Source organism: Balaenoptera ricei, chromosome 8 (genome assembly GCF_028023285.1).
Source record: "Balaenoptera ricei isolate mBalRic1 chromosome 8, mBalRic1.hap2, whole genome shotgun sequence".
Lineage (NCBI taxonomy): Eukaryota > Metazoa > Chordata > Mammalia > Artiodactyla > Balaenopteridae > Balaenoptera > Balaenoptera ricei.
This window is the reverse complement of record NC_082646.1, coordinates 102,504,368-102,521,352: the sequence shown is the minus strand read 5'-3', so window position 1 is coordinate 102,521,352 and position 16,985 is coordinate 102,504,368. Positions and strand designations below refer to the sequence as shown.

The following is a 16,985-nucleotide window of genomic DNA, read 5'->3' as shown; positions in this document are numbered from 1 at the left end:
GGATGGACATAAAGACCAATGGAACTGTATTGAGAGTCCAGATATAAACCCATACATCTATGGTCAAATAATTTTTGACGTGGTTGCCAAGACCATTAACGGGGAAAGAACAGCTTCTTCAACAAATGGCTATCCACATGCAAAGAATGAAGCTGGACCCTTACCTTATACTATACACAAAAATTAACTCAAAATGGATCAAGGACCTAATTGTAAGAGCTAACACTAAGTAACTCTTAGAAATGAAGAAAATCTACAGAATGGAAAAAAATATTTGCAGGTCGTATATCTAGAGTCTAATATCCAGAGTATAAAAAACTCTCAATTTAACAACAAAAGACAAACCATCCAATTAAAAAATGGGCAAAGGAGTTGAACAGTTATTTCTCCGAAGAAGATATACAAATGGCCAAAAGTCACACAAAAAGATGCTCAATATAAGTCATTAGTGAAATGCAAATCAAAACCACAATGAGATTACCACTTCATACACACTAGGAATGGCTACAATAATAATTTTTAAAATGAGAAATAACAAGTGTAGGAGAGAACGTGGAGAAATTGGAACTCCTGTACGTTGCTGGTGGGAATGTAAAATGGTGCAGCCACTGTGGAAAATATCTGGCAGTTCCTCAAAACAAATAAACATAGAACTACCATACTACCTGGCAATTCCACTCCTGGGTATATACCCCCAAAGCTGAAAACAGGTATTCAAACAAATACTTGTGCATGGATGCTCCTGACAGACAGTACGATCCACAAATGTGGAAACAAGCAAGATGTCTGTCAAACAATGAACGGATAAACAAAATGCAGTATATCCATACAATGGAATGTTACTCATAAAAAAAGGAATGTAGTACCTTTGGGACTGACATATACACACTGCTATATTTAAAATAGATAACCAACAAGGACCTACTGTATAGCACAGGGAACTCTGCTCAACATTCTGTAATAACCTAAATGGGAAAATAATTTGAAAAAGAATAGATACATGTATATGTATAACTGAATCACTTTGCTGTATGCCTGAAATTTAACACAACATTGTTAATAAACTATACTCCAATATACAAAAATAAAAAATAAGATTGTTTTAAAAATTCATTAAAAAAAAGGAATGAAGTACCAATAGGTATTAATACATGCTACAACACAGATGAACCTTGAAAATATTATGCTATAGGACAAAAACCAGACACAAAAGTCACATATTGTACAATTCCACGTACATGAAATATTCAGAATAGAGGTAAATTCAGAGTAATGTTTTAAGGTAACTAAGGTAAAAGCAAATTAATGTTTGTTAGAGGCTAGAAATGGGGGTGGGGTGGGAAATGACTACCTTTAATGGGTATAGGGTCTTTGGTGGGGACAGAGGTGATGGTGGCACAACACTATAAATGTACTAATTGTCACTGAATTTTATGCTTTAAAATGGTTAATTTTGTTACATGATTTTCACCTTAAAAAGAAAATACAAAGGGAAAAAAAGGAGCACTTCAGGTTCTCAGAGTAGAAACTGACAACAGAGGATAACCCACACATTAGGATAATCACGACAAGATAGAAAAGAACCAAGTTCTGTCTGTGTGGTGCTTCAAAGACAATTTGTAGTTGTTTCTCATAATAGTAGGTGACTTTGAAGAGGCTCCTTGATACATAAGTGATAAGAAGAGAAAAGAGCCACAGCAGCCCGGGTGAAGAAAGACACCAGGCAAGCCACCGCAGGCACAGTGAATACCAACCACGTTCTGGAAAGAGAAAGAAGGGACAAATCAAGAGTGGTTGATGCTATGAATTGAGATAAAAAGATACTGGTACTACTGGCAGGAATGTTTCTCCCAATTCTTCTAGGTACCAAAAGATGAAACATAAAGTAAATTTTCTCAATCCTAGAGCAACCAATAATCCTTTCAAAACAACCTAACATCAAATTCCAAAAGGTGATAGCCATTTCATCATGATAAAATACTTCAAGTCTTAAGGTTTATCCTAACATGACCTGGTCCTCCTTCAGATTGCCTCATTTTCCTAACTGAGGCTTAGAGAAATTAAATGACTTACCCAAGATTATAAAGCTAACACTGATTTGGGGTAAATAGGGAATAGTTGGTTGATAGGCTGGAAGAAACCAGAGTAAAAGTCTCATCTCTATTTATTTAAATATTTACATTTCTTTTGGGAAACTAACAAACCTTAAATACTTGTTAAGTGCCTAATATTTTTTCCCTTTTTCTAAACTTAGTCCTCATAATCCTGCCAAGTAATTATTATTTTTATAGATGAGGAAAGCAAGTAACTGACTTTCCCAAGCTCACATATTAAATCGTGGAGCTGAGATTTGAACTCAGGTATATCTAAGTCCAAAGTCTATGTTCTTTCTACTATACCACACCTAATCATATAAAAGAGGAATGGGAACGTGACAGTCCAAGAGCTTAATTCAGATTTGGTTCATTTCCACCCAGCCTTAGGTTCAGAGCCAAAAGAGAAGCTCACTTATGTAAGATACTGACCTAAAAGACGGCAAGAATTACTTCAAGGAAGTGAATTCTTAACCTAAAACTGCATGTTTAGAACATTCACAGTATCACTACTCACAATAGCTAGCTAAAAAGTGGATCAACTGATGAATTGATAGATCAAATGGAGTATTTCCATACAAAGGAATGAAAATATTTATACATGCTACAACATGGATTAACCTCAAAAATCTTATGCTAAGTGAAAGAAGCCAGACTCAAAACAAAAAACCTCACATACTGTATGTACAAGTCTATATATAAGATGTCAGAAAAGGCAAATCTATATAGACTGAATTACACACTTAAAAATGTGTGAATTTTAAGGTATGTAAATTATGCCTCAATAAATATTAATAAAATATGCACTGCAGCACTAGTCATAAAGGCCAATAACTGAAAACTACCCAAATGCCCATCAATAGTAAAATGGATAAACTGTGATACATTCCCCCACAACGGAACACTACATAGCAACGAAAATAAACAATCTCTAACAAATACAACATAGAGGAATGTCACATACAGTGAGCAAAAGAGGCCCTACAAAAAGAGAACATAATGCATTATTCCATTCATATAAAATTCAAAAACTTGCACAACTAGTTTGTGCTGTTCAAAGTCAGAATGGTGGTTACACGTAGGAGTGGTTGATCATGTTCTGTTTCTTGAGCTGGGTAATGGTTATATGACTGGACTTGCCTTGTGAATATTCATGAAGCAGTACACTTCCAATAAGTGTACCTTTGTATACGTATGGTATGTCTTGAGCAGCCTATCAATCAGTAAATAAAATCACCTGTAATCGGGGGGGGGGGGGGGGGAGGGACCTGAGAAATAGCAAATGTCCTTCAATCAACTAATAGTTAAATAAACACAGACCATACATGTGTAGTAGTCATGGTTGGATGCTCACCAAGTCTCTAATTCATCTCTTCCTCTCCCCTTAAAGAATCAAATCCACTATTAAAAAGAGGGTAAGCTAATGGTTTTGAAAGTGTAGTTTGCAACCTCCTATGGGTCCCCAATACCCTTTCAAGAAGTTTTCAAGGTCAAAATTCTTCACAAAAAAACCTGTTGGGATTTTGATTTGGATTATACTGCATTTATAGATTGATATGGGGAGAAATAACATCTTAACAATATTGAGTCTTCAAACTCATGAACAAGGCACATCACTCCATTTATTTAGGTTTTTAATTTCACTCAGCAATGTTTTATACTTTTCAGTGCATAGGTATACTTCCTATCTTTTATCAGATTTATCCCTAAGTATTTTGTATTTTTGATACTATTGTAAAAGATATTTTAAAAATTTTATAATTTTAATTTTTTGTTGCCAATAGACAGAAATACAATTGATATTTGTATGTTGATCTTATATCCTGTGGGGTGACTTCAAGAGGCCTTGCAGCTTCTGGACCATTGACCTGAGCCTACCATGACATGAAAATGCCTGAACTGAACGGCCACTGAGGAGAGAGACAACTGAGAAATAACAAATTTTTGTTATCTTAAACCACTAAGTTTTTGAATGGTTTGTTATACAACAATGCATAAGAGTTTAGAGAGTCACAGTAAAGAAAATGGGGTTTAGAAATTCTCAAAGAGGTAAAGTTACAAACAAAATCAGTCAATAAGAAGGTAGGATGTAAGTTGGGAGTTCAGGATCAAAGAAGTAAGCCACATGCAAGGAAGCAGGCAGGCAAAAGACAGAACCTCAGTTACCTCTAAGGGAATTAACTGCACTGAAGCTAAAGGGGTATTTGCCTGGATGTAGTTAGATCAACCTGGCTAGTTTTAATTCAGAGGAGCTTGATCCTTCTTGGACTTACAAGGTCAGGGGTCATTAAATCAGAGCGAATTTCTTTTTGTCAGAGGTTCTCATCCACCCATGATCTCAGTGTGAGGATAATGTTATGCTTGCATGTAGAGACGGGTGTCTCTTCAGGGGTTTCAGATTCTTATATGCTGAGTGTAGGCTTGCCCACTCAGGACCTTAGGCTTCTTCTACTTCAGTTTTCTTCTACCAGAGCATTCTGTTGCAACTCTCAATTGGTTCTGGCAGGGAAAGGAATCTCAATATAAAATCACTGTTATATGTAACAGAATAAACTGTGTTGAGATGGTTCTGATATGTTGAATCATAATCAGCAAATCGTTATACAGTTATTTTTCTATATGTAAGGGACAGAAAGACTCATTTACCTGAGTGATGAAACATCCCATAACTGAAAGGAGCTGATAATCAAGGCTTTCTAAGCCTATGTCACAATCCACATTAACCATAAATGAGGTATGTCTGCACTTCAGGAAGAACCACAGGAGGTCTGGATGTTTGAATTAGAAAAATGGTTTAAAGGTTATGGGGCATTCCCAACATGGAACAAGATGTTGAGCTGATCATTCTCATACTGAGAGAAATAATATGCTTCCTGTTACCTTAAGATAAAGGGCTAGGAAGGAAATAGGATAGATAAAATGCCTATCTAAAGTACTGTCAGCCTCTTGAGACGTAAGCATTATAATAGTCAGAACTTGAGTTTCGGAAACCTGATCGTACTACTCTGTGTATTTCTATAATTAGCTCTACTTTGTTTTCCACAAATAATTAGTAAAGCCCATTTTGAAATATTAGCCAATCTCAGCAATATTAAAAGAAGTCAGGGAAAGCGAGTCCTTTTAAAAAAACTTATATTTAAGCCAACTTTAGAAGAGTATCATTAATACATGAAGGAGAGTCTTTTAGCTAAACCTGACAGCATATCTGAGGGTTAAGAATGGAAGTATCCATGCCTTTTTTTACTTAGAGATTTTTCTTCCAGAGTTCTTTTCTATTCAAAACTTATAGTATTTTATTTTCACTAGGAAACCAGGTTATCAACAAAGAAACTCAAAATGTTTCAAGAAAGAATTGTGAAGACAACGTTCTGTACATCCTTTGCACAGAAACCCAAATGGTAAAAATTAAAAAGTTAGATTTTTCTCGTTAGAGTGGGAAAAAAAGGTGGGAATTCCTGTTCTGTATATTAAAGGATGACATAAATATTGTTTAAAAATACTGGAAATGAGAGGATAAGAAAATTGTTTAAAAATACTGGAAATGAGAGGATAAGAAATAATCAAAGGTATTCCAACTCAGGAAAACAGAAACACTCTGATGAAATTAAAGCTATTGAAGTTATTAACTAGATAAGGCAAATAGTCAAAACTTTAAACAATCTAAGTAAATTCATAGATCTGTTATGAACTCATTTGGTGATTCTGTCTAGGCAATCTTTTCCAAACATCACTACTCCCTAACAGGAAGAGTAACTAAAAACAGTAAAATGATTTTGAATAAAAGATGAGACCCAAACTTTTATACAATCAAATTTTCAGGCACCCAGGATTCCAAACTGTTTCCCATAAGCTCTAATTTCATGAGCTATTCTTTAAAGGGAGGAAAAAAAAAAAAAAAAGGAGGGGGTGTCTTATAGGTAATTGCTGCATATTTTGGTATTTACATTGCATAGTACCCGAAATCAAAGTCTCTGAGAAGTCCTGCAATAAATAACTTCGATGACTCAAACACTGCCCACATTTATTTGACTATGTAATATTTGTTATTATTCCATGAAACTCTTGAAACATTTAATAAAGATTAAGATACTACTGTCTCCTTTTTTACGATTTATCTTGGGCAGTTCTGGTTGGAGGTTTGAAAAGTGAAAGAAATTAAAATTAGCAGACTAAGTAACACTGGGATTATTAATAATTACATTTAGTCAAACCATTCCTTTACTTCATTACCTTAAGTATAACACTGGTTCAAAACAGAGACCAGAATGAAAACATAAAGCCAAGTTAAAATGGCATTAGCCAGGCTCCATCCCTCAGAATTTCTGCTAACGTTCTTGGAAGCTCCACAATGACGATGATAATCTCTGGCAGTGGTAAACCAAGCTTTCATGTTTTAAGCGATCACTTGTTGAATGAATTAATAAACACTATTCTCAAAGCAACTTTCCATTCTTTTACATATACCCATCAGGGTTAAATAAATATAGTAGGAACAGGAACCTATACTAATATGTTTCTTTACTATTATTTCAGCTTGAAAACGAACATGGCACTTTGCAATTTAGTAATTTAGAAACAACAGCAAGCTGTTTTTTTGTGTGTGCTAAGTCATTTATTCAAACATGTCCAAAGTTCTTATCTTTAGTTGAAGGACAGCACATAATTTCAAGTTGTTTGGAGTAAATAAGAGTAAAAACAATCCTGAAAACATCTTTTCAATGTTAAGAAAACAAAAAGATAGCTGTACCTTTAGAAAATCAACCTCTATTTCTTTATTCACTGATCTAGTTGTATAAGATAAGATATACTTATGTACCTATAGATACTGTTTATAGAGTTGAACAGCCACCGTAACAAGTAAACTAATGCAGAGACTGAGATGGGGGTTGGAGAGTATTTCTTTGAAATTTTACAAACTTAACAACAGCTACCTTTTATTGAGTCCTTACTGGATTCAGTGTACTGGATTATTTGCAATAAAAGGAAGAACCTGAATTCAAACCCTGAGCTCTAACTCTAGATCCAGAGCATTTAACTAGTGGATTAAAGTGGGATTGACTGAGACTGAATTAACCACAATGCAGTTTTAATCTCTCCTCAACTGCAAAACTGTACATAATATGCCAACCTCTGGTTTAAGAAATTGACACAAACAGTGATTAATTTATCTCCAGCAGGGTTCAAAATTTCCACCACATTCTGTGAGCTCACCTCAAGACAACCCAAAATAATTTCTTTAGACATAGTCTTTAGTCACAGGAGGTAATTTTAGCTCTGATAAAGGCAGGTTGCAGTTTTTGTTTTTTGTCTTAATAGAAACTGCTCTGGTACTTGACTGCCACCTGTCTCTACATTTTCCCCTCATCCTAAAATTTCCAAAATGATCTCTGATTAAGGAACACAAGACTTTCCATTCTTGGCAGACATATTCTAATTTCCAAGTATCAACAGCAACAAAATCCAAAACTTGCTAAACAAAATAGTCACGCAAAACTTTCTACACAAAAAACTTGCCTAGTACAAAATACTTACGCCTGGTATACTATGAAATATTAGCCTTAGATTCTAAAATTCAGAGAAAAAAGAAACCTGGTCACTGACGTCTAATTATTTACAAAGGAGCCACCAATTCAAGTTACTGGTTCCTAACCACACTGTCATTCTTCTCAATGGCATAAATTCAGGTTTTACACTTGCCTTATACATATTTGCAAAGCATTCTTTGTAAGAAAAAAGTCTACAGTAAGAATAATAAGTATTTATGTTATATATATATACATAATGAATTAACTGATCAATCCTTTAGGACTGGACCAAGATCAGACACTGTAAATGAAATATGCTTAAAAGTATCTTTGTTCCAGTTTTAAGAAGGACGCTGTGTATCTGAATGCAGCATCAAGGAACACAGCCAATAACTAGGGAAAGAAAATTTAATAAATGAGCAACTGGCCCAACATGACAGGGGCAATTTTAATAACCCAATCTGCAAAGCCAGAATAGTCTTTTTAAAAAAGCATTTAAAAGGATAAAGTGAACATCAGCTTCCCTTCATAATCCAGATAAGCAGAAGAGTACATTTAATACATATATTTGGTTTACTATTTGAAAGACCTAATGACCCGATTTAATTATTCACCAGGCTAAAATCTTAGAAAACTTTTCTCTTCATATTCTTCAAACTGCAATTATAACATGAGTCTCTACAAGTATCAAGAGTTTGTCTATACTTTACTCTGTATAGTGTATATCATTCCTCTCTGTTACTTTACTGAAAAACCAAATAGTTTTAAAAATTGCAATAAAGTGACATCAAATAATCTGATTTCCCATTATTAGGTTTCTAAATAATGCCAAAACGTTCCACTTGCCCAAACCTGCTGTTAACTTAAATAGGTTCTATCTACTCCAGTAATTCTTTACTAAATAAAAGTCACTTTTAAATAGGAACAATTTGAATTATTAGGCTGAAGCTCATTCTAATTTCTATCAGATTGTAAAGCAGTCATGTAATATACATGAGGTAACAATGACTCAATCTTACCTTTGTCAGATGATACTTTTTCTATGCATCTGAAAGAAAAGAGAATCAAATATTAAATGAATAATCTTGCACACTTTCTTAAAACACAAATATTTACCTCTTTCAAGTTCATCTCCAGAGTGATGCAGAAAACATCTAGAGTAGTACTGTCCAACAGAACTTTCTGGAGTGATGAAAATATTCTACAGCTGCACTGTCCAATACGGTAGTCGCCATGTGGCTACTGAGTGCCTAAAATAGCTATGTAACTGAGGAACTGAATTTTCAGTTCTGATTAACGTAAATTTAAATAGCCACAAGTAGCTATCATATTTGACAGCACACAGCTAGAGTATCATTCAAAAGTTGTTTTTAACTGTAAAAAGATATTAATACAAAGAAAATATTGCTAATTTTGTTGTATTAAATGGTCATAAGAGAAAAATGTCCTTATTCTACACAAATGCAGTAACTTGGGGTGAAATGAAATAATGTTTGAGATTTCCTCTAAAACACTTCTACTGAAAGAAAAAGAGGGGGAAGAGGGATAAAGATAGCAAGCATGGCAAAATCTCAATTGTTAAATTTAGGTGATAAACACTGGGGTTTCATTGTACTATTTCTCTACTTTGTGTTTATTTAACAATTTTCATAATAAAAATTTAATGAACCTAAAAGAAAACCCTAACATTATTCATTTATTAAACCCAAGTCAAAATCTATTTCTAAAAAGGCAACAGACTGGACCTCAGAAATAAATGTAACTTGCACTTTACAAATTAGATAGGAACAGTAAAGAGGCTAATGTGTAATAAACTACTGGCTAAAAAAAATGTCATCCCCATGTTTTTAATTCAGGAAAATTTCTATCACACATAACTGTTGAGTACGGTATAATGAATCCCCTCATAGCCATTACCCACATTCAAAGTTGACATGTCTTGGATCTTTACCATAAAGATGCCACACAGCATCTCTGAGCAGTACAAAGTTTTCTCTTTTTCTCTGAAAGCAAACCTAACACAAATGAAGACTCTTATGTTACAAAAGAATATCTAAGCAAATACAGAAGTGATAGCATAATATAAATATTCTGTTCCCTTTAGAAAGACTAGATATCATTTTCTCATACCATTTTTTTTTTAAAAAGCTTGGTATAATAATTTTAAATTATGTTATTAATGTCCCAATTAACAACTAACACAAGAATACTGCTAATCATGTTAACTCTAAATGAAAAGTACAGAAACAATTGTTAGATCTTGAAACACTATACAATTAACTTTCTGAAAACCTTCTGGAACGGTTCAATGTTTCTTTTACCACACTGATCACTGTTAAGAGGAAAACTCAGGATTTCAGGCTTAAATACAATTGAAGCCTTCTCCAAAGAGTCATAAAAGTTTTTCCAATTCAGAATATTACTGCCTCTTCATTCTCACTATTATGACCATTGCCTTTTCCCTACAAAAGCAGCAAGAAGGTATCATGCAAAGGTTTACTACCATTTTACTTTCAGCAAGAAAATAAACCCAAAATGGAACTCCATATACCAGAAAACAGAGCAGTATTTGTTTCCTTCATTTGTAACCCATCTGAGCCTGTAGGTTTACCTCCAGTAATATTCAGTTTTAGCCTATATTCCCTGTGGTGAGGAAAGAACACCTTTCCTCAACAGCTAAATGAGAAATTAAAAAAAAAGTATTTAAGTGTTAAATTCTGAAATGCATCAGATAACTAAAGGACTTATTATCACATGGGAGAAAGAAAATAAGCCTTTTGCATTTAAAGTAGTCTTATTTTAACAATTATATTGTTTCCATATTAGCAGAAAGCAAGAACGTTTTAACTTATGAATCAGCAATAAGCTGGAGTGTGGGTGTGTGTGTATATATATAAATTCCCATATACATACATATGTATATATATATACACAAACACACACATACACATTTTTAAGTTAGATGAGTACATAAACATCTGTATTTGAAACATAAGAATCTTAACTCTGGAGTTTACTGGCTAAAATACAGCAAATGAAAAGCCTAATTCTTAGTACTGATATATAACCTTTCTTCGAATTTGGTTTATCTTTCCTTACTATTAGCCTTTAAGTTTTAATTTATAATGATTATAGATTTAACTTCATGCCTTTTTCTTGAGCACATTCACTGAAAAATTCTTTATTTCCCTTCACAAAGAGTTCCTACTCTTTTCATTAATTTCTGAACATTTCAGTGCAAACAGAAAAGTTGTTATAAGCTTAGGCAAGTTTCTAAAAACGATAATTGTCATCTAACTATAAAGCTCATTTCACAAATCATAAATTATCAACTAAAGATGAAGAAGCATATTTAAGGAGATTAAGTGACTTGCCCAAGGTCACTTAGTAAGCAGTAGAAAGCAATGTTTTTTCCTCTGTTATTTTGCCTTGTAAGAGGAAAAGAGGTTACACTCAATCCAAGTCTCTGTATTTACTGACATTATTAAGCTAATATACACTTTGCTGTCTCTTCTATCAAGAGAAACAAATGCAGGTTAAACAGCTGATGACTGGGAATTTATTGGGGGAAATGTTATTTGGAAAGTAGGGCTGAATCAAGGTGAGAACGCACTAGACCAGGGTTTAGTAAACTGCAATGTCTTAAAGGATTGTTTCTCACTTAACTAGTTTTAAAATTTATTTTATCATTCTGAAAACCTGTAAACCATGCACACATTTGACAAACCTCCACTAATCAATGCATCTTCCTCCTTTACTGAAAAGTCCTTGAGGATAAAGTCCATGTCTCATTTTCCTTTATAAACCCTGGGTCAACACAGTACCAGGACCAGTTACTGCTCAATCAAGGTTTGAGCTGAAATGCTTTAGTTCTTTGATTTCCAGGGCATGCAGTAAATTGAAAATGTGTAACCAAAAAATTATTACAATGAAAATGTATTGTAACAATCCAATCAAAACTGGATAATTTAATATATATATATAATAAGAGAGCGTTCTGAAGCTAAGCGAAGGTAAAAGAACACTACTACCTTTTATGATATTGGATGAGAGAGAAAGGGACTTTAAGAATGAAGACTATTCTTTCCTCCCCACAAGGAATATTGTGGAGAAAAAAACTGAAGGGGTTTAATTAAGTCATCTTCATCCAAGTTCAACTACTGTAACATTTATAATGTGGAAATAAAAAAAGACTCATTAGCACTTTTTTGTCAAGAGTCAGGGAACGTAATAAACCATGACAGCCAGTAAAACTACCACTCTAGGTATAATTATCTTAAGAGATCATTTCTATAAGTAAAACTGGTGGATCAGTGGGAGGGAAATGTGGCAAGGAGATATAGGTATATTTAACTTTCAAATGGGTAGATGAAAATAGAAGGGAATTTAAAAAATATATATTAAGTTATTAACCTTCCTGTGTACAGTAATACAAAAAGAATTAAAAATCCAATTTCACAGAATTTACATGAAAAAGACCACTACACACTAGTTTTACCTCTACCAAAGACATCACTGCTCAAAACAGTAACTTTTAGTAAATATTTCCTACATATCATTCTTTGTGTTAAGTGTTTCACATGGTGTACTTAAGTCTCACAAACGCATCTCATAGAGATTAACATTATTTCCTATAGATAATAAAATTGAGGCACGAGCAGTTTAATTTGTCCAAGGAATTTATATCCAAATAAGGCTAATGATATATCTTTTCAAATTTATGAGATTAAATACAGAAGCTTAAATTTTTTGTGACCATGAAATTCATTTACAGCAATTAGAATTCTAATTGCAGCTGAACCATTTGTAAGTACATATTTTTGTTGTCCACAGAAAGTTTACACAATTCTCTAAATTATGTTAATTTAAATAACATTCAATAATTTTTTTTTAAACATTCAATGATTTGAAAGCACATATAATACACAATATACCTTTGAATTTTATTTCTCTTTCTGAGAGTCTTCTAAGACAAGCATGCTAAGGTCACAGACTTCACTCTTAATTTCAGAACAGGAGTGTTTCAAATCTATCGGGTCTGTACAAGCAAAATATTGCCATGCTCTCTGCTGGGGAGGTAGGGTGGTGGTGGAGGTCGGGGGGCATTTAAAACTGATTTCTCCCCCCACCTTCAACTTTCCCTGCTTTTACTAATTTTTTTCACTTGAAACTCAAAAGACACAAATGTCTTCAGTAACGAATCCAATGGCTAATGTGATTAATTTCTAGAATTTACAAACACGTGTGCTTCAGTATTTTCAGCATAGAAACATTTTAATAAACAATTTAAAATATTTATATTTCTGGTCAACTGAGTTTCTCTATGATCTCTAGGTAATAAAGAAATTACTTTCAGATTATTCTAATTTTTAAGGACGAAGTCCCTACATTAAAACATATGCAAAAACAAACACATAAGCTACTTGTCAAAAAAAATGAAAGAAAACGCATCTCATTACATGAAAGGCTCTACACTTAAAATTGGCAAGCCACGTTTTACCCAACTACTAAGTCCCAGGCTTTTAAAACGAGTGAAAAGTGATGTGAAAATTCAGTAGAGTGAAAAAAACTACATAACGATACTAGTACAACTGGCTCTGGAGCTAATTAATGGGACGGGGGGGTGAGGGGGACGACACAATTTTGAAGGCTAAGATCTAAGCTCATGCTGTAGATTTCCTAATGGGGATGTGATGTAATACTGGAGAGCCGCCCTAAGCAGGAAAGGGATAGGCTGACAAAGGGAGCGCAGATGCCAGAGTGCGGGAGAAGCCTGAGGCGGCAGGGGAGAGGTGGGTCACTAAGGAGCAGAAGAAGTGTATCTTACAAAGGACGCCTTCAGGGAGTGGGGAAGTGGCCGGACAGACAGGCAAGGGGGGCGGAGGAAGCCAGAGAGGAGTGATAAGACGGCCAGAGAAGCGGCGTGACATCTGCCATGCGAGCCGGCAGGGGGCAGAGCAAGCAGGATGTCACGTGGAGTGATCGCTACGGGAGCCGAGAGGGTTGCGTGCGGGTAGAGGGGGGTCTTTCCCACCGCCTGAAAGACTGCGTTACTCACAGGAGTCGCGGACTCTTCTTGCCCTGAGCTGGAGACGGGGGCTTCGCGGCCTGGGACTGCTGCCCTGGGGCGTCGGGAGGCCTGGCGCTGAGGCTGCTCCTCCGCCGGCGGGGATACTCGGCCTTCCTCCGGCGGGACACAGCGGCGGCGGCGGCCGCAGCGGCCCGGCCCCGGTCCCGACCTCCCCTCAGCACGCGGCTGCTAGTGGTCCCCCCAGGGGCCGCCGCCGCCGCTTCAGGGGGCTGTTGTTGGGGCTTCTCCGGAGCCGCCTTGGCCGCCGCCGCCTCTCCCCCTTCCTGGTCCTGCTGCTCCGGGGGTCTCGGCTCTTCCGTCTCCCCCGGCATCGGGACTCGTCCGCCCCCCACCCCCTAGTCCCAGGCGGCGGAGGCGGAGGCGGCGGCGGCCGCGGCGCTGCTCCCCCCGCCCCCCGGAGCGACCGGCTCACTCTCACTCGGCGCTCCTCGTTCCCCCCTCCCCTCCGCCCGGCTCCGAGGGCGCCCCCCCCACCCCCTGCCACTCAAGGCCTTCTACCGCAGGCGGCGCGCGCGCGCCCGCCACAGACGCTCAGCGGACCAATCGGAGAGAAGGAACGGCTTCTTCGCCCCGCCCCCCACGGTCTCTCACGCAGCGGCGTACCGGTTCCCTCCCCCACCCCTCCCTTCAACCAATCAGGAAACGGCTCCAAGGGAGCGCGCGAGGTTTTCTTCCCCGCGCACCCGTTCTCACCGTTAAACGGCTACGTCTCGCGACAATGCCAAAGTGACCTTTCTCCCCCACCTCCGGAGCTCAACGCGCGCTAAGGGCAGTGGGAGGGGCAGGTCTCGCGAGGAGGTTGGTGGGAAAAAAACGCACCTCTTTCCCCGCCTCGCGCGCACCCTGGAATGGCTGCGCGCGCACCTGCCTCCCTAAGGAGCTGCTAATGCCACAAGGGCTCTTTCTAGCCTTCTTCCTTAAGCCGCGGAAGTAGCCTCGGCGTTTTTCTGCCCCCACCCCGATCCCACTTTCCTGTCTGTAGCCTTTCTGTCCCCAGCGCCGCCAGGTCTTGCGGGGAGAAGGGGGAAATTTTTTTGAGCTGTCGCTTCTCCTTTAAGAAAAAAAGCCCCGTCGGCTGCCGGATGAAAGTCTCTGAAAAAATGGCGGCGGTAGGACAGAGGCGGGGTCGTGAGGGCAAGGAGGACCCGCCTTTTGGCGCATGAGCATGGTTAACTTGCCCAGGGGCATCCTGGGAAATGAAGTTCAGCTTATCCTACGCCTTAGGAAAAAAGATACGAAGCCAGAGGCGGAGAGGATGCTGGGAGTGTTTGACTAATGCGCGATGGGAAAGGTAGTTTACTCTTTCCGCATTTCGAATTTACTCTTCCGGGGAGGCAGTGTTTCCGGATTAGGCCTCAACGCCTGCGCAGATCTGGTCACAATTGTGGGCCCAGTAGCTGGTGGGATTTGCCTGGCAGGGTTTTCCGTAGTTTCGTACTTGGTGTTGGCGAACCATTTGTAGGGTGGACACGTAATAGCCCTCACCTTTGTCTGGTTAGGTGGCACCTCATCTGGGACCGGTTAGCGTTTATATCTGCAATATCCGTCTTCTGTGTCTGACCCACTAAACTGTGAGCGTCTGGAGGTCAGGGATTGAATCTGGTTCCGTTGGATCCTAGGGGGGCTAGCACAATTCCTACCACTCATTTGATTCTTAATAAAAGTTTGTAGAAATAATTGTAGAATTGCTTTTTTACAATTCTGTTGTCGGGGTCGAGGAACTGGTATCGGCTGCTTAACTTGGCTGTGGTCCCTGGGCTGGAAGGAAGGGAGGTGAAGGGTTGTTAGCGTGACCTACCCGGAAAACTGAAGGCCTCCCTCACACTCCCCACCCTGAAACCATCTGCTTCTGCGGTTTTTAAATGTTTCTGCTGCACAGGAAGCATGGTCAGAATAGCAGCTTTGTCAGAAATTACTTTTCTCTTCGCTAGCATGTGAAACTAAATTGCTCTAACGCATCAAACGGGAGTTTCCGTTTGCTTATCTCCAAGTTGCATTTGGTGATGGCTGTGAGCTTTTTGCGTTGCTTCCTTTTTTCCTTTCATCCATTATAATCAAGGAGCGATTTGCAGGAACAGTTCTTACCCCTGGAAACTAAAGCATCCGGGGTTAAAAATCTGCAACGTAAGTGAATGGAAACAAGATCTCGGAATCCAGCTCTAAATTTCACATTAATCATTTAGTTAAACTGCAGATGGAGTCCAATATCTGCAAGCCAAATGCTGAAGAGCATTTTTCCTTCCAGTATTTTGGTTCAGTTACCACTTCAGATTGGGCAAATGTTCATATTCTCTGTTGAGTGTTTTGCACTTTCATGCAGATAATGGCATTTCAGTTGTAAAAACTGTTTAGCATAGTGTGGATGGGAATTTTTCAAACCTATGTTTGGAGTGAGCAGACTCTTAGAATGGCACTGACATCCAATGGCTGCTCAAAGTAATGCAGAGGTGGGATCTCCTTTACATTAAAAAAATTTTTTTATAAGTCTTAGAGTCACAATGGAATGGAGGATGAATGATTCCTTTAGATTAACCTTAAAAAGACCACTGTGTTGTAGAGGAAAGATTACAGGCTTTGAAGTTAAATCTGTTATAGTAAGTAGCAAAGCCACCTACTAATTATATTATCTTTAACAAGTTTCTATTCCTTGTATCTATTTCACCACTGGTAAAAATGGGGATAATATCTGTTTCACAGGACTGTAATTTTAGTTCTTTATGTACTGCCTTCTCATAGTAGGCTTTTTGTAATTGTTTTATTCAAGGTGAATAAAATCACAGTGGTAAAAAAAAAAAAAAAAGGTGAACGTTAACCTCAGTGTCACTTTTTAGAGAAACTAAGACAATATAACTAGGCAGGAATTGTGCTTAATTGAGATGTCTGCAGCTTAGAACCTGGTGTCTTAAATCTTCCAGTTTCATTCTTCATGACCCCTATAGTTGTTTGCATTTTGAACCACTGAAATAAACTTGGCCCTGAGAATCCAAATGTGAACCTGGTCCTGAGAATCCTGTTCTGCCTTTTTTTTTTTTTATCTTTTTATTTTATATTGGAGTATAGTTGATTAACAATGTTGTATTAGTTTCAGGTATGTAACAAAGTGATTCAGTTATACATATACATGTATCTATTCTTTTTCAAATTCTTTTCCCAATTAAGTTGTTACAGAATATTGAGCAGAGTTCCCTGTGCTGTACAGTAGGTCCTTGTTGGTTATCCATTTTAAATATAAGAGTGTGTCCATCCCACCCTCCCTAACTATCCCTCCCCCCCCCC

General features: G+C 37.6%; 2 protein-coding genes across 4 annotated transcripts in view; one reads left to right on the top strand and one right to left on the bottom strand.

Moving 5' to 3' along the window:
* The window catches only part of ZFP91 (ZFP91 zinc finger protein, atypical E3 ubiquitin ligase), a 31,010-nt gene extending 16,885 nt beyond the window's left edge, over positions 1-14,125 (bottom strand). The window contains exons 1-2 of one of the 2 annotated variants that reach the window (XM_059931645.1): positions 13,677-14,125; positions 8,638-8,666 (exon numbers count right to left, since the gene is read on the bottom strand). In XM_059931645.1, coding sequence (XP_059787628.1) covers positions 8,638-8,666; positions 13,677-14,020 — 373 coding nt within the window. In that variant the 5' untranslated portion in view covers positions 14,021-14,125. The remainder of the gene's footprint in view (positions 1-8,637; positions 8,667-13,676) is intronic. The other variant, XM_059931644.1, reaches the window with a different exon arrangement.
* LPXN (leupaxin) overlaps positions 13,367-16,985 on the top strand; it is a 42,779-nt gene continuing 39,160 nt past the window's right edge. The window contains exon 1 of one of the 2 annotated variants that reach the window (XM_059931646.1): positions 13,367-13,410. In XM_059931646.1, coding sequence (XP_059787629.1) covers positions 13,371-13,410 — 40 coding nt within the window. In that variant the 5' untranslated portion in view covers positions 13,367-13,370. The other variant, XM_059931647.1, reaches the window with a different exon arrangement.